General features: G+C 37.0%; 1 protein-coding gene across 4 annotated transcripts in view; it reads left to right on the forward strand.

Moving 5' to 3' along the window:
- The window catches only part of RGS7 (regulator of G-protein signaling 7), a 274,534-nt gene that overhangs the window by 205,929 nt on the left and 48,517 nt on the right, over positions 1 to 20,088 (forward strand). For all 4 annotated transcript variants that reach the window (XM_009276206.1, XM_009276213.2, XM_009276221.2 and 1 more), the window contains 5 exons: positions 1,515 to 1,579; positions 3,455 to 3,531; positions 3,674 to 3,755; positions 18,399 to 18,473; positions 19,545 to 19,643. In XM_009276206.1, coding sequence (XP_009274481.1) covers positions 1,515 to 1,579; positions 3,455 to 3,531; positions 3,674 to 3,755; positions 18,399 to 18,473; positions 19,545 to 19,643 — 398 coding nt within the window. The remainder of the gene's footprint in view (positions 1 to 1,514; positions 1,580 to 3,454; positions 3,532 to 3,673; positions 3,756 to 18,398; positions 18,474 to 19,544; positions 19,644 to 20,088) is intronic.

Below are 20,088 nucleotides of genomic sequence, written 5' to 3' on the forward strand. Positions count from 1 at the left end.
GGCAGAAGCCCCCCCCTCGACCTGCTGGCAACGCTGCTTGTGATGCAGCCCGATACGGTTGGCCTTCTGGGCTGCGAGCGCACATTGCTGGGGGGCGGGGGGGGGGGGAGACAAAAACTGCATTAAAATGTAACTTCATTTTACATCAAGTAACACCTGTAACTGCATCTGGAGTTACTAGAAGTGCTTGTCATCAGTTCCACTGAAATAGCACCCACTGGAGTGGGTTTGCATGCATTTGCAGGTGACTTGTCAGAAATAAATGTTTCCATGGAGTTGTAAAATATAATTGGTTTGACTACCTTAAAAATAAAAGCTATATATAAGATAAGCACTTCCTTCTTCCTAGTGATTTCAAGAGTTAGGTTCCTATGTTATTCCTCTTTGCTCCTGTAGTGGACAAGCTGGCAGTCAGGAAGCAGGAACATTCCTAACCACAACCAGTAACTATGGGCTCTTTGTGCTGATCGTAGAGACCACCGATAAGTTAAAGGTTTTCTTACCTACACTGATCAAAAGATTCCTCGTCTCACACATGAGAAGGTGCTCTGAAGTAATGAAGTGGGTAAATATTGCACAATAAGGAATTGCACTGCACTCGTCTTACTGGTGGGGGAAGCTGTACAATATTCAGTGTTGATGTGAAGTATTTGTTGCTAAAGTCAGTCTTTTGGAAATGTACTTCATTCAAGGGTAATGGAGTGCATAAAGAATTCAGGATCAAGCAATGTGATGCAAACCACCGTACTGTTTATGTAGTCTTAAGTTTCATTTTCATCCCTGCGTCCTTTCAGTATTTAGCTGTCAGTATGCCATTTTATTAGTTAAGATTCTGCTCTGTTTGAATGAGGTGGAGGCAGAACAGCTCTGCTGAAGGATTTTGGATCTAGAAAATAAATGAAAATATTTTTTCTCATTATATCTAATACATGATACACTTTTTTCATTTTTTGGTCTCACATTATTTTCTGTTTTAAATATTGGTTATAGCAGACTAATCTGTACGAGACTTGAATTTTATCTGGAATTAATTTTTAGCTAAAATCTTCTTAGGCTGACATTTTGTGATTTCTAAATATAAAGTAAAAATAACTAAACCCATGTGTACATGTTCTTAAAAACCTATTTGACTAATGTAGCAGCAGCTCCTGATAAAACTCTTATGCATTATGAGTTATACACACACAGTTTAAAAAATGTTTTTGCCATTTTTTCTTTAATGTGCTAGTTCCCTGGCCATTAAACAACCTCACCCCAAGTATCTCATGCATTTTGTATATGATGACTGTTGCATAAAGCAGATTTTATAATTATTTAATGAATCTCTGTATTTGACCCATCATTTTAGTTACCATACTGGTAGCATTGATCCCATATTTAAAGCTTTTTAGAATAGAGGGAGAAATCAAAACAAAAAAAAAGCTAGCCACAAAATAGAGATGAAGCCTCTAGATTTCTGGTCTGCTGTGTTTGTGAGATAGTAGCAAATTCTGTGTTATTTTATTCTGTTCCAGCCGTTTACCTCTGCAAGCGGACAATGCAAAACAAAGCAAGGCTGGAGCTAGCAGACTATGAAGCTGTAAGTACCTGGGGAAAAGTAAATATCTCTGCTGGGCCCAATGAGCATGTGAAATAATGTTAAGCATGAGAACTATAGGCATTCTGTGTGAAAATTTATTAGTTTTCCACTTTTGCCAGCGTGTGGGTCTGACAGTGCTCAGTAGTCATAAATTCTGTTTGAGACACTGTTATGAAGGCTAGCTGGGCAAAAGTTGAGATTTTGGTCCATCTCTAATCTTATTCTGGTCAGATCACCATGCCAGGATCAGAAATAACTGTTCACAAATCCCAGATACACCACGAGTGTTTGAAAGCAATTATACTCTACACCATGATAAGGTTTGAATGAAGGATCTCTGGCAACATTTTCAAAAGCACTTGGTAGCTGTAGAAATACAAATCACATTCTTTAAAGTGATGCTGGCACTTGAGCCCTTGTCCCATCACTTAGATGAGAGGCAAAGAGGGTCAGACTAGAGGCACTTCCCACTCCCTGAAAAGTTGTGTTGTGCCCCAGACAAGGTGAGATAATTGGGGCCAGCAAGAGATGGAAAAAGAGGAAGTTTGATTAGCCGATGAGGATGGCACTCGCTAAGGAGAGAGACGTCTTGAATTCCATCCCTGTCCCCCCAAAAGTTCCTGAATTTTTCATGTAAATGTCAACATAAAATTCATGAACAGCCCTGGCTCTGTGCTGAAAGTTGTCCAGCTGTGGTACTGTGACATGATAGCAGGATAGTCAGCCAGGCCTCTCAACATGCCAAATATTCCAGCCGCAGCACCATGCTGACACACTTTATTGCTTCTTCTGGCACAAGCTTGCTTTTCAATGTACTGCCCTGTGGGGTATGCATAATTTTATTCTTACATGCCTTAGCAAATTCACCTCCAGTATACAATCCATGAGAGCCAGTAATGGTATTGACAAGATCTCTAGAAAGTCTCCTCTTCACTCTCTGCAGTCTTTATTTTCAGTAAGTATGTCATAGAGATACATTTGCCATGCGTAGAAATACAGTTAAAGCAACACTTTTTGTTAGGAAGTTTACAGACAATTTTTCACTTAGTCTCAGTAAAAGCAGTGCACGAAGGTAACTGGGATCTTTTTGGAGGAAGGTAAGAACCTCAGCCTTCTCCATGTTAACGGACTGCATACTGCTGCCATTTAAGCTGGAGGGAGATCAGAAAAGCTCTGTTACAGACAGTGAAGCTGTTCCAGCATCACTGGAGGAAAAAATTTTACTAAGATTTTACAAATCTTCTTCCTGTTATTACTAGTAGGCTGTAGGATATATACATTTCCTGTACAGTAGTGAAGAACTATAGTTTGCATTTTTTTTAAAATGAGGATATATGTGGAGCTCTTGGAAGATTCCTACACTACCAAAATATTGATAGCTTCTTATTATTGTATTTTAAATAAATTGATAGGCAGCCAACATTGTTCAATGCAAACTATTTGTATAGATGACTGATGAGAATTGTCATGTGGATCATCCAGTACGGAAAGTACTGCTGTTATCTTTCAGTATTAGGGACTTTCAAAACAAGAATGTTTCTTTGTATTATTACAAAATTACTCATCCAGCACCCAGTATATAAAAATGCTTCAGAAATCCCATGTTCTGCTGAAGGTTGCATCCACCCTTGTCATCAGAGTTTCAAAACTAAAATAGTCAGGGCATTCAAAAGTAGATAGATCTAGTATTCCATCCTGTTTGGTGTCAGGCAAAGATTTCGTAGCAGATAAGGTACATTTACACTGGCACAGATATCATGACTTGTATTACATCTTGGGCAGGGGGGGTGAGGAGAGGAGAAAAAGATAAGCTAAAAGCTATTAAATAGTAAATAACTTACAACCTAACCCACTAAAATTGTGATGTATTTTCAGGAGAGTTTGGCCAGGCTACAGCGAGCATTTGCTCGGAAATGGGAGTTTATTTTTATGCAAGCTGAAGCACAAGCAAAGTAAGTTCCTTTGAAGACGAGGAGTTTTGGGTTTGCATGCTTTTTGAAGGGAGAAGGGGAGGGAAAAGCAATTGGACGCTTCATAGGTTTAAAATTACTGTCATTAACACCGTTTCTTTTAAATATCCTATAACATTGACAGAGTGGACAAGAAGAGAGACAAGATAGAGAGGAAGATTCTTGACAGCCAGGAGCGAGCGTTCTGGGACGTGCACCGGCCGGTGGTGAGTGCCGGTGGGGCCGCTCTGCCTGTGAGCAGGGCCACTGATAAATGTCAGCCTCTGTGGAGCATTGGGGTAGCCAATGGGGAACAAGTAAAAGGGCTGTAGGGATGGGGGTTGGGGCCTGCCTCCCTTTTTTGCAGGATCTATACTTTATATCATTCTACTATTGAAGACTGCAGATGTATGAACACTCAGTTTGGGGTTTTCAGTGAATAAATCTGTTGTGTCTGATTTCTTGAATCAGAAGATACCTGTCTTTGACTATTACCATCTCAAAGGTTTCCCAAGGTATAAGCCACACACCCAAAATTATCAGCATAGCTAGAAATACTTTTAAAATAATCTTTTTTTTTAATCTGCTTTTTTTCTCGCTAAGCCTTTCAACTTCACTCTGGTCATATTTCCAAGCTATTTTTAATGTACATAAAGGTTAGATATTGTTGGCTTTGAGCTGTGGGAGTCATACACTGTCTAAACAAGGTTTGTCTGAGTTGCTTGTCAAGGTCCATCTGAAACAAAATTAATGAAAAAGGGTCTTACATAATCAACTAGCTTTGAGAGCTAAAACTTGGAGAAAGAATGTCAAATGTCACAAGACTTCCAGTTAAACTGTGAGAACTCAATAATAACACTTTTTTGCTTTACTACAGAATTATATCTGTTTCCCTTGCCTAGAGTTAAGCTAGAGTTTGGTATCATTACCAATGAAACCGAATATGGACTATATCTTCCACTGTGACACTGGGAAAAGATACTTAACTAAAACTAATTCTTTTGGGGAAGTAAAGTTAGATTGGTGATACCTGTAGAAGAGGTGAATACAATGGAAAAGTTTCAAATAAAAAACTATAAACTTGGACAGGGTCAGCTTGCATTTATGACTGTGGAATTGAAAGAGCCGTAGAAGAAATGGATTTTGAGGTAGGATTTAGAACATCAGGTAGAGAAAATAATTTGAAGTGAAAGATTCAAACCACAGGCATTAGATACGAGAAGACTGCAACATTATTGTCTAGTCACGGACATGAAATAAGGAAGGAGGACAGAAAACAGTCTGCCATCTGATGTTGGTGGGAGCTACAAATAGAATAGACACAGAAAGTTTCTATGGACCTGAGAACTTTGAAGGTGCAGACAGCTTTTATATTAGCTGCAGAAATGGATCTAAGGGTTTTGAATCTGGGAATGAGATGCTATTTCCAGCTTTGGAAGAGAAGATGAATTGTTGAAGTTTCAAGTTAAGATATAGGCAAACAATAAGGAGAGAATTAAAGGGACCAGGACAAGAGGAAATTGAATCTGATTAAGAGATTTGGCTGAACTGTGGATAAATCTGCCTGGTCCAGCAGATGTTTTTAATCTGGCTGTAGACATACCTAGGAAATATCAGAAGATCAGAGGCAAAGGACTGGCTTACAGTCAGCAATGCAGGCTCCTGACTTTAGGAGATATGACTAGAACGGGGAGCTTGATACTTTGGCTAACCAGCTCCTCTCACTAGTTCGTGAAATACTTGTTTTGAAAAAGTTGTTATGAATTTACTGTCACAGTAAAAGCCAGAAGCTTCTATTAAAAAGAATAAAAAATAAAAGAGGAACAGACTGAAAAGAGGAGGGTGATGCTAGAGTTAATTACAATTTCTAATGGCTTTTCAAGCCCCCCCAAAAGCCCATCAAAAACTCACAGAAATGTTGCTGCAACTCTGGAGAGCTAATTTTGGAAAATTAGCTAATGTTTGGATAAGAATCTGGGGTTAATGATTATTTTTATTTACAGTTTTTCATCTTTTGATAAAAATTCAGAAGCTAGGGGCAGTGACAATATTGTTCAAAATCCACCCCAATTTATTTTATTTACAGTTTCATCTTTTGATAAAAATTCAGAAGCTAGGGGCAGTGACAATATTGTTCAAAATCCACACCAATTTATTTATTTAGGTGAGTAAATAAATATTTTCCAGGATTTTTTTGCAGATGCCCTGGTCCCTAGTTGCTTTATTTCTTACCTACCTGGCTACAGTGCTGGTACAAAAGTTTTACATATGGAATATAATCTATGAATATTAAATCTGCATTTATTTCGAAAAGAGATACTTTAAGGTGATGAAAGGGATAGAAGAGGGAAGCAACCATCAGTCAAAAGGACAGTGCAGCAGTGCACTACAGGAATAGGAGACATGAAAGAGAACAGCTGTAAGACAGTGAAACCAGGAGAGTGTAGCTGCAGAAAAAGAGCATGATTATCAGAAATGTCACTGTGACTGATAAGTTTAAAATAAAGGAAATTAACCAAGGTTTGATGTGTAAAGAGCATCTGCCTCAAAAAGCACTTTATTTCATAGGTCTCAAGTCAAAGTCAATCCTGCAGGTGGCTACAGGGGCCCTAGAAGATTTATGCCATAGTCTGAGAGACAGACAAATGCTTGAAAGTCATCATGGCTGTTACTTTTGGTCAGCTGGCTGGCTAGTGCCCTCAACTTTTTCCTAGGTTTTCAGACTGAGGTGATGCTTGGAGATGAACCAGAGGAAGTGGATTTGGAGAGGAGTTTTTTTTCAAATAGTCACCTGTTCTTCAATTTTCTTTCGAGAGGCAGTTACGAGAACAACTTTGATAGCTCACTGATCTCTTTCCATTCCAATATTTATTTAATTGCAGTTTCACGATGTATTTAATTTTTTATTTTGCTGTGTATTTTAGTGTAACGTGGAGTGTGATCTCGGTCATTTCTGTACATTCCAGTTCTTTATGTAGAAAGATCTTAGCTTGCAGCTAGAAAAAGCATGACTGAGCTTCAACTGTAGGTACTGCAGCCTGCAGAGACATTCCTGAACAGCTTTTAATCTTACTAGTTCGGATACTAATCGCAGTAAAACCATGGAAATGTGTGTCAGGGAGAGCTGTATAAACTCCCTTGAGATCCTGAGCAGCAAACCTAGGATAAAGTCCATGCCATTATTTCTAAGGTATAGCCAGTACCTAACATAGGTCTGAGATTAATATTATTCACATATAGTGACGCATTTCTTTTTTTGATGGCAGAGTAAACATATCTTAAAAGCCTTTCTTTTCTTTCCACCTGCCTAGAAAGCGTATCGTTTTCATAATTTTGAAACTTCTATCAATAACAGACTACAGAACTGAGCGAAAATTGGTTAGGAGGATTCGGGCGTTAGTCAAAAAGCAGTAACAAATCAAATTAAATAGGGGAAGTCGGTTCCTTCCAGGCAAAAGAAATTAAGAAGCTGCTCTTGTTTGAAAAGAAATGTCATGCTCCTGATTAAAGTCTTTATAAAAGAACTCATAGCTTTCCTGAATTATTATCTCTGTTTAAAACCTATAATCTTACACTTGTTAAAAAGGGACAAACAGGTACTAAAGCAGTAAATGCCCTGAAACATTCTCAAACCCGTATAAATACAGTAGGAGCAGCATAGCTGCAGCTTGCTGTAAAATTAACTCTTAGGTAGCGAGCAAGGACAGCTGATGTCTTGCTGCTACAAACGATTCACTTTTCTTCCTGAGTTACACATTAATGTAACTTATAAAAAAGGCCTGTTGGGTACTTGTTGAGATTCAGAAGATAATGGGGGAAGTATCCTTTTCTCCTGAAAGTCATCTGTGTACTTCTTCACTATAATAAGTTGAAAAAAACTTTTTATTTTCTCCAAAACCAATATTTGGTGATTTAATACAGTAAGACAAATTATCCAGGGTGGGTATGTCTGGTAAGGACAGCCGCAATGTTTAGGGCAAGTGCGGGTTTAAGATAATTCACTGATGATGTAAAATTCAGAAATATGTATGATTTCTGGATTTGGGGTTTTCATGCCATTGTTTCCTAGTAGCAAACTAGGAAAAAAGTAATCTTTAAATTTTTTTACACCTTGTCACACATCCCACACCTCTTGCTTCTCTATTTAGGTTTTTTATGAGATTCTATCTCCATTAATCTCATTTTATTTGTTTATATTTTAAAATTGTATTTTATGTGGTCTGAACATGGCCCTCAGCATCTAAGCCAGTAGGTAATATTACCGGATGTCTAGGGTCATGCAGCGGATACTTGTGGTTTTTTGTTCTGTGTTTTCTTTTCTTTTCTTTTCTTTTTCGTTGCTTTTGTTTTTAATGACTTTTCCATCCTGTCCTTCAAGATCAGCCTCAAAGACTGGGCAAAAGACTGAATTTAGCTTGGCTAAGGTGGTGCAATCCTTCATTTTACACTTCGCGTGCTACAAATTCTAGACTTTTCTGGGCCAGTCGCTTGTTTAGCCAGAGAACACTTCTGTCTGCTTTATCATAATATTTTCAGAAGGTTCTTAAACATCTCCAGGAAACGAATGTGAATCATGCCATCCAGCTTCTCTAGTGATGTATCCGCACACAATTTTCATGTCTTCTTTTGCACCTGTTTCACCGCATATCCTTACAAGGGAGTTACCTCTCCAGCAGACAGGGAATGCAGCCAAAGCAGCAATTGGCAGCCTCAGATAATTGCACTTCTGGTAATGAAACAAAGCTTTGTACAATGTTTTATTTTCAGAAAACGGTTATACTGTTTATGATCCATACTCGCATTTGTTTGAGGCAGATATTTGTAAACCTTATAGCCAGCCTGCTAACTTAAGACCTTTATGGAAGAATTTGTACTCACGTTATTTAGCATTGTTATGTAGTCTGATACTTGAATAAGGGTGGGACAGATGGGGAAAAAGAAGCCAGTTTTCTTGCAACACAGCAACAAACTGAAAGCGCTCAAGTTAAAACTGAGGATTATGAAGCGGTCAGAAATTGTGAAATAGCTAACTGATGAGATGGTAGAAGGATGGAAGGACACAGAAAAATGAGAATGATGTTATGGTTTTTAGTAAGACCCAGTTCTGGTAGCAACTAGGAAAATAAGCTGGAGTAGTAAGGATAAAGAATTTTTTGAATAAGTGCAATGTTTATACATTGATTTTTGTTTCTGTGTGAATTAAATTTTCTGCTTTAATCCAAAGCATTCTGTCAAGGATCTTCTTATAAGTCAAAAGGCAGATAATGAACTTCTAAATGTCACCTATATTTGCCATCAACATTTTCAGAGACGTGCGGTCAGACTTTCCTTTCTTTTCAAGTGAATAACCTAAATTCTTCTGTATGGAATCCATAAAACAGCAGTTTCCTGCCTTCTGTGGTGAAAAAATTTGAGAAAGCAATGATGACTCTGAGTATTTAGCACAGGGGCAACAAACCAGATAAATTTAACAGGTTTCCTTCTGAAACAGTGTTGCAAATACTGGAATCTTCACATACAAAAAAATCACATTAATACAGCCTTAATTAACATCAATACTACCAAAGCACCGCTTGAATAAATACAATGGATCTAATTTCTGTACAATAATTTCTGGTTCTGAAAACCAGTCACTACAAACCTAAAATAGTCTATTGTAAATTAAGAGTAATTGAAATTAAATTAACTTTCAAAAAGAATTAAGCATATAACTTAACTGCATATAAGATGCAGTAGTATGTTCTTTAGTACAGCTTCTAGTTTAGTTTCATATGACGTCTCAAAAATTAAATTTCAACATCCTTTTCATATGCATTTTGCATATTATGTGTTTCTCTGACACAGACCACTAAAAGATTTTTTTTTTAAAAACAATATGATAAAATCCTGTTTTCTTAAGTTGAAAGCCCAACTTTGCACTAGATCTGTCCTTAAACAAGCAAGTATATGAGAACGTGAGAATCCTTGTCAAGATTCAAGATGCTCTAACTCTTACGGATTAATTTTATGGTTTAATTTATTAGTATTCTATTTCTTGAAAATCTCTCTGTATCTCTTTTTCTGCTGTTCCAAGCAGGTCCTTGGTTTGCACAGCCACTGGAATTCCTTGTGTGTCTGGTACTACTCAGGGAAAAAATCTGAACTCTAGTTTGAGAAGACAAATAGGTATAAACAGGAAACTGGTACAGTGTAGGTTTCTTTTTTTGGAAAGATGCTGAAAATCTTTGAAATTTTAAGTAATCCTAAGTTCCATGCTAAGTGAGACTTCCCATCTCAGTCTGAAAACCATCTGAGTTTTACCATGCTGCAAACATAATTAAAGCTTGATCAAACTAATTGATCAAATGTCCCTCCTTTGTCTGATGGTCTTTGAACTTCATTTGTTTTCTCCAAACAAGAGAAACAACTCGTAGTTACACTTTTTTCCATTAATTGCACTCCTTGCTATGTTTTGATTAAGTCCACTGCAGAACAATAGTGGAACTACTGCTATTTTGATAGTAGTCAGTGATCTTCAGATAAATCCTTGAATAAAGCATGTATTGATTTTACTAATTGGTCCAAATGGCAAGTTTTCTGTCCTTCACGTGGGACTGTCTATAGGGATTTAACTTATGCTTAAATGCTTATGCCTTTCCCTGCAGTTTATCAAGAATTCATTATTTCTGCATCAGTATATTTCTAGTGGATGACACAATTAGGTTTATTGCTCATTCATTTCAGTTTAATAAATAAGTCTGGAACTTTATATTATTTATCTCTGTTCTTTAATGAGTTAAAATGAAATTAGCTGACGAGGACATGTATTGAGCATTTAAATTCATTCTATGCTGCCTGCATAATTATCTACTCAAACCTTCAACAGAAGAGAACACTTAATCCTCACAAAGCTTTTATTAATTCTTACGAATTAAAACAATCCCTTCCTTTGAAGGAAGCAGTTCAATAAGATTTGACATTGAACATTCTGTGGCCTGAAATACCAGTTCGATGAATGAATAAGAAAAACTGAAAAGCTATATTTACTTAATTAAAAGCCAATAGGTTGTACATCATTATCAGCTGATATAGACAGGTTTTAGCAGTTAAGCTGTGCATGACTAATTTGTTTCCGTAATACTACTTGACTGTAGATCACTATATTCAGGGATATGTGCAGCATTACTGTCAGATGTATCACATGTTTTAAAAATAGATTCATATTAAGGAATATAACCAAATTTAAGGCTATTCTATGCAAGTCCAGTTCGAAGCTGTATTCACTTATTTCAGTGTCACACTGAATCCAGACATTGTAATTATTTACCCAATCTTGTGTTCCGTATAGTATTTAGTAGCATAACACATCTCTTTAAGATACATAATGAAAAGGCTGTAGAAATTGGGGAAAATATCTAATGCTTTAGTAGAAAAAGCAGGTTTTAATAATTTTTCCCTGCCACATTTATGAGGCATCTGGGAATGAAATCTGAAACATGCTGCTACGGAATTTATACTTGAGAACAATCTTGGGATTTGCTTCCTAATCATTAAACATGACTTATAGGTGTTAATTGGAAGGTATAGCTGTACTTCCCAGATGAGCTAATTTCTAACAGGAGAGACAGTCCATAGGAAAAACTGGAAAAATTGTGAGCTAATTTTAGAGAACTTGGTCTGGAGTTCTAGGGAGGTGAAAACTTGATAGAAGCTGTATACAAAGTCATCATCAAACTTACATACTTATTACAATTTACATATGAAGTTACCATGGCCATAATGGACTGTAATCCAAATATTTGTCTTTCTGTGTTTGCTTCTTATTAGAACTATAATGCAAGTGGGACCTCCATAACAGCAGGTATCAAAAGTCCAGTCACAGTGCTTGTGTGTCAGTCACACACCTGAATCAAAAAGGCATGTTTCCAAAGAGATAGTTGTGCTAAAAGTAATTGTGCAGAAGCTGGGAATATGATACTATTTTTTTTTTTTTTTAAAGTGTGTATGACACGCGTACATACTCTTGGAAATCCAAGTAAAGAGAAGAAAAGTTGGTGCTGGTCCCTTCTATTACATGATAGTGTCTTGATACTTTTGTAAAACTTACAGTGCCACTACATATACAGGAAAAAAAAACTATCTGGTATCATCAATTTCAACTGTGGAACAAAGACAATATTCATTAAGTAGCTAGACCCTGCGGTGTGGATACCCAACCAACTTAGTTTAGAGTTTGTAATGTTTGGGTTATGCGACATTTGTGAAAGATGGGGCATAAGTTGCAAAATTAAAAAAAAAAAAAAAAAGTCCGTCACTTGTATCCTAATAATTAAACTCACCGTAATATTTTTCCTCTTTCTTAAGACATCTGCTAATTTACTGGGGATCTTGTGACTAGAGACGTTGTCAAGAGAAGTCCCAATGCTGACACACTTGATTTCTCAGAGTTATTTTCAAAGAACTGCTGAACCGAATGGAAATTGTAATTAAGTCGTAGACTTTTGGAGAGGCTAATAAAGTTCATAAGAGTGTTTCAGATTAGGTACACCTAGTTGATTGTAAATTAAACCCATGATTAAGTGCTTCAGTTGTCAGTAATATTTTTTTCCAACCAAAAGAAAGTGGTTCCTGTAGCCCGGTCCCTGTAGTCACTGGTTTGGCTTTACTGCCTTGGGTGGTGTAACAGAGGCCAGCGAGATCCCCCCTAGCAGAAGTATCAACACACGTTCCTACATATTTGCGGGTTCTGGCAACTGATGCTACTGGGTTTATATTTTCATCACTTAGTTGAGGTTGGTTGATCTAATAGTTATAAAGTGAGCTACATTTTAAACAGCTTTCAGGTCCTATCAGATAACCACCAGGAAAACAGTTTTCTGAAATTTGTAAAGGGTAGAAATGTGCAGCCCTCCTTTGGCTGGACCTTAAGATAACAGCTGGTTTTCCAAATCCTGTTAAAAGAGCTGACCACTTGTACTCAGCACATTTGAAATGTTTCTCTGAGACTTTCTATTACACCAGCAAAGTCATTAATAGCGCAGCTCTTCCACTGAAAAGCCTTTTTACTCATTGACCCTGAAGTGTGTAAAATGAGGTAAAACCCAAAAATATCCAAATAATCTATACCTAAACCTCAACCTTTCCTTATAAGCCTTAGCCGGTTCTGCACACTCCAATAACTTCCATCTCTGGGAATTGAAAAATTGGTGCATTGCAGGAGAATATAGCCTGTTTTTCTTTGTGAGAGCTTCAGTTTTAGCCATTACTGACAACTTACTTACTATAGGATTTTAATGTCTCCTTTGATGCTAGATTTTGTATGAGAAAAAATAAACTTTCCCACATAACCAGAGTCAAACTGGGTATTCCTCCAGCTAATAACTCCTTTGTTTTTTTTTTCAGCTGAGTACCACTGGAATTTTTTTTCTTTGCCTCATTTCTTTTTTATAGAAAAATGACAGAAATAGCAGCAATGACAGAAATAGCAGAATAGATTGTTGCAGAAGGCAACGCTAACATTTGACACTCAGGAAATTCCAGTTTTAAGCTTACTATATTTGTGATAGTCTGCTCTTACAAATAATGTAAAAGACAGCTTTCAATCTCTGCCTTGTCTTTATGTTTGTGTGTCTGACTTTATCTTTTCCAAGTGGAAGCAAAGATCTGTCATGTTTGTATCCTTGTCCATGATTTAAATTTATGGTGTTTAAATTTTGAAAGCCTGGAGATCTTGAAATTTAGTATTTTGCAATTAAACTTAACAAGTTAGCCCATGTTTGCAAAACAAATAAAAAGATCTTATTTCATAGTGTATTGACACTGAAATGCAATGAAATTGTGTAAGGGATGTGAATCAATCTGCCTAAATATTTACTGCTTTAATGCACCCTGAATTTATGGGTGTGCATATTGAAATGAGGTAATTATTTTAAATAGCACCTATGCGTTTTTAGCTAAAGAGGCTGTGAAATTACATTTCCTTAAATCATCACTAGATTGGTTTGTATGGGTTGAGTACACACCACAGGCTGCCAGAGGGCAGAGGCAGCAGTAAGGAAGCAAATACCAATCTTGTCTTTCCTTTCTGCTGTTGTGGGGAGGGGAAGGCAGGGTGATGAATTTCACACTGCTGTGAATACTTGATTGGAGTGTTCTGTAAGGTGGATTATTTGAATTTCAATCCCTGCAGCTTATGAAGATCACAGGCTGTACCACAGAAATGTAGGCTGAGAGGGACCTCTGGAGGTCCTCTAGTCCAACCTCCTGCTCAAAGCAGCGCTAACTTCTAAGTTGAATAAGATTGTCCAGGCCCTTGGTTAAACAAGCTTTGAAAATCACCAAGGATGGTGATTCCGCAGCCTCTCTTAAGCAACTTCTTCCTTTTATTATGAAGAATATTTCTTTATAGCTAACTGGAATTTCCTTTACTGCAATTTCTGACTGTTGCCTCCTGTCCCTTCATGGTGCACCTCTGGAACAGGTCTAGCTCTGCAAGCCCCCTTTGGGCAGCAGAAGACAACAGTTAGCTCTCACCTTTTGCAAGGAGAAAAAAGTCTGTTCCTCCACTGGACTTTTCTGTTTTGAATATATTTCTTGTGTGGTTTGTGGGGCCCAAAACTGGTCTTGGTATTCCAGATGTATCCTCATGGTGCCGAGTAGAAAGAAATAACCACTTCCTTTGCCTGCTGGCTATGCTATTGCTAATGCAGCTGGGTATGTGGTTTGTCTGCATTGCTGCAAGGACATACTGCTGACTCATGTTCAGCTTCTCCCTCAGATCATTTTCTACAGAGCAGCAGTGCAGACAGACAGTTCCCAGCCTATTGCAATGCATGAGCTTATTCCCTCCCACATACATGGGTGTATTTCTCTCAGATACAAGAAAACTTCTGGTTATTCTGGCTTAAGTAGATTCACAATTAAATTGCCATATTCCTTAAGAATGAAAAAAACCATCAAAACTTAAACTGACATCATTATAAACATTAATTTACTTTCTGTTGAGGATTTCACACTTATTAGAATTACAAGTACATCATAGCAAAGAGATTTTTACAGAAAAAGGTGTTGATAGCAATTGATTTTGGCTATGTAGCCAGGCAATAAAAAGGGCCCTTGGAGTGTGCAACTTTGTACAGCAAACAGACTATAAATATTAGGTATTCTGCACTATTTGGATGGAAACATTCCATGGCTAAAGCATCCCATTTGATGTAAACAACGACTTCTTCCAAAGAGTTGCTACAGGTGTCAAAAAACTAATTCACTGTTAGCTCTATTACAAGGGCTTAATTAATTAATTCACTGTTGCCACAGTTATCAGGGAAAGATTATGAATATCAAGTGGATTTTTTTAACTAAACAGATGGTTGTTGTTTTCAAATGTTGGCTGTAGCCAGATCCAAGCATGTAAGTTCTTGGACCTGGAGTTCTTGGACCTCCTCTCCTTGCAGAGGAGGCTTCCTCCTTTCGCTGTGTTTCTTGGCAGAATCCTATTATGCAGCCTCCTAGACTGCATTTCTATTTTTTCAGTAGAAAGTTGTGCTGCTTGGAATTCATACTAATGTGATTATCCAATAATTGAAGTAGGGATTAAAAAATCTTCTGTATGTGGTTATTTATATTATTTATCTGTATCCATTTATCTCAGCAGTGAATTTATCATGACTGGACTGACATGTCCTTTGCTGTAAATTATTACCATGGCATTTGTACTTTGAGATAAGGGTGTGCTAACAGATGGATGAAAAGAAACTAAGTTTCCTTTGAATATATGACAGTTTTTCAGCCAGCTATTTAAAAACAGATGAGGGCCAAATTCTACCCTGGTTATGATCTTGCTGTATGATCATTTCAACAAGACTTTCCTCTGTGTGTGTGGAGGGGGAACTGTTTTCATACAGAATATTAGTCCTGAAAGAAATAAGCATTCTATTTACACATATAGAAGAGGTTTCAAGTCTTCCAGGAAATCTGTTTGAAAACTATTTACAGTATTAGTATGCAAATTATATACTACACCCTAAATGGAAATCTTGCAACAGAGCACTCTGACAGGCATCTCACTATTTGAACTATGGTAGTCCAGTTAAAAAAGCAACACAAACAGAAAACACAGCTGGATGTAATTGTATCCAAACACATACTTATTATGTTAATGGGGGCATACGAATAAAATGAAATGTTGTCCAGCAAAGATTTTCCCACAAAGTCTCCGAGTTATTTTAGCAAAATGTTCAAATAATGCAAGCTTTTGTGTTTGTTTTGATTGAAAAGATGTTTGATACTTATTCCTAAAAATTGACAGATGAAGCGTGGCAGCAGCAGAGAAACAATAAATCCCATCTCATGTCAAGTATCATTTTAATAAATATTCTTCAGTTGAGAAGAAAACATGAATTGTGGCCCCGATTACATTAGGTACTTTCAGTGAGATAATTTAAATGAAATTATGAGAGCAGTATTGTATGGTGGTAGCGATATAGGTCTTAAACGCCTATTGTTACTCCAGGTTGTCAGACTAGTGATACACCCTTTAGCTGCCTTGCCTTTTGCACTGAAGCTTCCTGACACTTCCCTGCCTGTACCTGCCTGCTGCTGCTCTCCTATGGGCCTCTCCAGTCACACCTTGGTCCAGTTTCTGCCCTCACAGCCTCTCGTGAGTGCCCGTGCTGAAGTATGCCACAGCAGCTTTACTTCAGTGTGAGAAGTTTTAAACAGTCAAGTGTCAGTAAGAGTCCACTAGATGCCGTAGAAGGTCAGTACTGGGTTGGGTCTTTTTCCAACCAGCAAAAGCTTCACCCTTGTTTCATTCCTAAAAATCTCCCAGAATTTCTTGTTGTGTCCCTCGCATCGATCTGCACAGCTCTGGCATGTAAGTTACCTGGGCAAGGTGCTAGATCTGTTCATACCAATTTACTGCCTGTGGACTTGAAATCTTTGAAAATAAGAGGCTTTGGATGAGGCTTGTGCCCTTTTTTTTTTTGCCTTTTTTTTTTCCCCTCTCCATTTTTAGGACATGCTTTTAACAAACCATAACTGAAAATTAAACAAGCAGCAGTTTGTGCCTTATGTAAGTGCGCCTGCTATTCAAATGGTTGCATTCAAGGGCTGTAGATATTGTTAAAAGCTCGTGTCTTCTTCACTGCCAGTTGCTGCCATAATCTTAAAGTAGATGCATTGTTTTCTTTTTAACTTTATATCTCAGTATACTGCCCTGTGAAATTGCTTTCTGCGTTTAAATTGACCATCATGCAGAATTTTGTATTTTTCAACCTGTCATTGTCTTTGAGAATTACAAGTTACTCTGAGTTCAAAAACTACCATTTTTGTTCACAAGCACAAAGTGTACCTTCCCAAGTCTAGCTCATTAGGCATGTCAGATGCAGTCTTGAGAATATTATCTAAATGCCTATTTTTATTCTTAGTGATGAGGAACTGTTTATACTGCAAATGTAATATGATCAAACACACATTAATGTATTACTTTAAAATAAAAACTTATTTATTAATTTAAAAATCATACTGGATAAAAAAATCAGTCTGTTATTTAAAATATTTTCCAGAGGCAAAGTACCACTGGTCTGTTTAAAGAAATGTATTTGTTTCTTGGCTCTGCCTATATAAGAAAAGTTTAAAATTTTTGTCTGTGAAGATTTACAGCCACATCAAGTGTTTTACATTATGATAAGAAGACAAAGCTTGTATCATTAGTGTGATAATAAGTCCAGCTTAGTTGTCCGGCAAGTAAATTCTACATCTAGCTACTCCCATTAAAAAAACGCAACCTACTTTCACTAAAAATCTGCTCCCGCTAGAGAGCAGATTTTGTACTTCCCACTCTCAGTGGCAAATGTAATCCCTCTAAAATCAATAGGTAAAACTCACCTGAGAGCATAACGCTTATTATCAGTTGTTTCTAGCAATTGGGTAAAGAACAGATTTCTGCAGAGAGTTCGTACTTAGAAGGAAGTGTCAAAGGAAGATGAGTTAGGAGAAACTAGAGGACTTTTGTCCTTTGGGAAGCTACAGAGTTGTGAGGATGAATCTTTGAAGGCCAGATCAGATGTGTTGAGAGTCATTCTGCATAGACTGCCAGTCTTCTGGTTAGGCTGCTGAAGCCTGTTGGGTTTTTTTTTTCTTTTTTTTTCTGAAGAAACAAATCCCATTTCGGCACATTTTTTTTAATCTTTTTTTAAAAAAGATCATCTTTAAAAAAGTGACCCAAACCCAGATGCTCCTGAAGGGAGCCTGGGGTTCACAGCTGAGGTGGCTATTGCACAGTTCTATTTATTTTGTCTCATTAGGTCAACCATGCTTCTCAGAGGGAAAGCTAGAATGCACATTGTATGGCTTCCTTGGTAAAACCAAAGCAGAAACATGTGATTTGTTTCTGTTATCTTGATAATTTATTTTATTTCAAATTCACGATGTCATGAGGTCTAAGCATGTGGTCTTCAGTGTCCCACTCCAAAATTCCCAAATACTGCCAATAGCAATTTAATTTGAATTAGTACCTGTCTGTGCTACAAGTGTGTCTTATAGTATGCATTTGGGTATTTTCTGCTTCTCTGTACATTGCTTTCAGTACTTTCAGCATAAAGATACAGAGTAAAACTTCTCCTAAAAACCATCATAGGGTCCAGCAAACAACACTGAATAGCAAAAGAATCTCTCTTACAATAAACCAGACAAAATGATACTCGAGATGCTTCCTTAGACTCTGTTATTGAGGTTTTAGGGACTATTGCAGAAGGACATCAAGTTATTATATGCCTCTAGTTATTTATTTTCTTAGCCTTACAAGCTGAAGAGGACTATCTCAATGAAAATAGTATGGAGTTCCTTCGCAGATTTTATCCTTGTGCTTTCCTTTCTTTTTCTTTTAATAGCCTGGATGTGTAAACACTACTGAAGTGGATATAAAAAAATCTTCAAGAATGAGAAATCCACATAAAACAAGAAAGGTAAGTACTGTTAATATATCAAAAGCAGGAGGGGGAGGTAATTTATAGCATGAAGTTCCATAGTTTCTTAAAACATTTTTTTCTTACAGCTGCAAAGAACAAATACTTGAATGTATGTTATTATTTCATAAGCTCTTAAATGAATTTGTATTAACAAATTTGCTAATACTAAGTAAATGCTATCCCAAAAGAAAGGCTTTGGAGAAATACACAGAGAATATGAAAATAAAATTCATTTTTGCATGCTTTATTCATGTTGTTTAGTAGATTGAATAAAGCATGTTAAAATGTTTTTGTCAGTAATTAAGGAAAAATACATTAAAAATGCAGTGTAAACTATAACAGCGGTTCTTCTTGTGCTGGTATTAATGAAAAGGGTGTCTCTAGTTTACAATTATGCCCCAAACGGATGACCAGAAATTGTGGCAGAAATTAGCTTCACCTAAATTAGGATCCAGACGTGAGCAGGGTAAATTCTCTAGGGGTGTATAGATGGATTGGAACAACGCTTTCTTTCAAATCCTTTGTATCATAATAATGTGGATTGACTCCAGCTTTAAAATACTCCCTTTGAGGTATATTTTCACGTCAACCCTTGGAAAAATATGTTTTAAAAAGGAAGGTGGATTTAGAGAAAGTTTTAGCTTAGCTTATTTATGGTAGTGAAAGGTCCAGATTAGTGTAATTTACAAAGCAGTAATTGCAAATTTGGGAGTCATCCAAATAATCCATTGTGATAGTCTATCTTTCAGGATACTATTTCTTCTTTTCCTACTGGTCATCTCCACTTACTGTAAGAGCTGCCTCTCAGTGTCATCCCCCATGTTTACTATGCTGTTAATATAGAGACATAATAAAAGTAGATCCTGTGTTCTATGGCATTATGAAATTATGGGGGTGGTATAGAAGCACAATTTTATCTGAGTGCATGGCTTATTTGCAGTTTCTTTAAAAAAATATGATCTTGGCTGACTTCTTGAGCACACTGTACTAAAACATCACAGCTACTATGGGTATGTGTAGAAAGCATTGTCTGAAAGCAACTATCATTATTCCATATTTTTTGCGTAGTCTGTCTACGGCTTACAAAACGACATTCGAAGTCACAGCCCTACCCACACACCAGTACCAGAGACTAAACCACCCACCGAAGATGAACTACACCAAGAGGTTTGAAAAATAAGTACAAATGTACTTTTAAATGAACTTTTTAGGAAAGTAGGTATTAAACCAAAAATTGTCGTAACTAGGAAGTATGTTCGGAACAGATCTAGCAAACATTTAGTAAACCTTTTCCTTGTTTCAGGATATATGGATTTAGGTATGTAACTTCTGTTAAAACTAATGAGGCAAAACCTGACATTTTTTGTGTCGTGCATTACATAGTTAAAGGCAGTTAGCAGCAAGCCAGTTAGTGGGTTCTTTGCATAGGTAAGCCCATTAGCTCCTTTAGCAGTAGACACCTCGCTCTTCCTTTCGACACTGATTCGAGGTTTTGGGGTACACTTACCTCTCCGTGTCTGCACATATGGGTTCACACATTTATCTACTTCACAGAATCATAGAATCATTAAGGTTGGAAAAGACCTCTAAGATCATTGAGTCCAACTGTCAA

The sequence above is a fragment of the Aptenodytes forsteri genome, unplaced genomic scaffold, assembly GCF_000699145.1.
Source record: "Aptenodytes forsteri isolate BGI_AS27 unplaced genomic scaffold, ASM69914v1 Scaffold10, whole genome shotgun sequence".
Lineage (NCBI taxonomy): Eukaryota > Metazoa > Chordata > Aves > Sphenisciformes > Spheniscidae > Aptenodytes > Aptenodytes forsteri.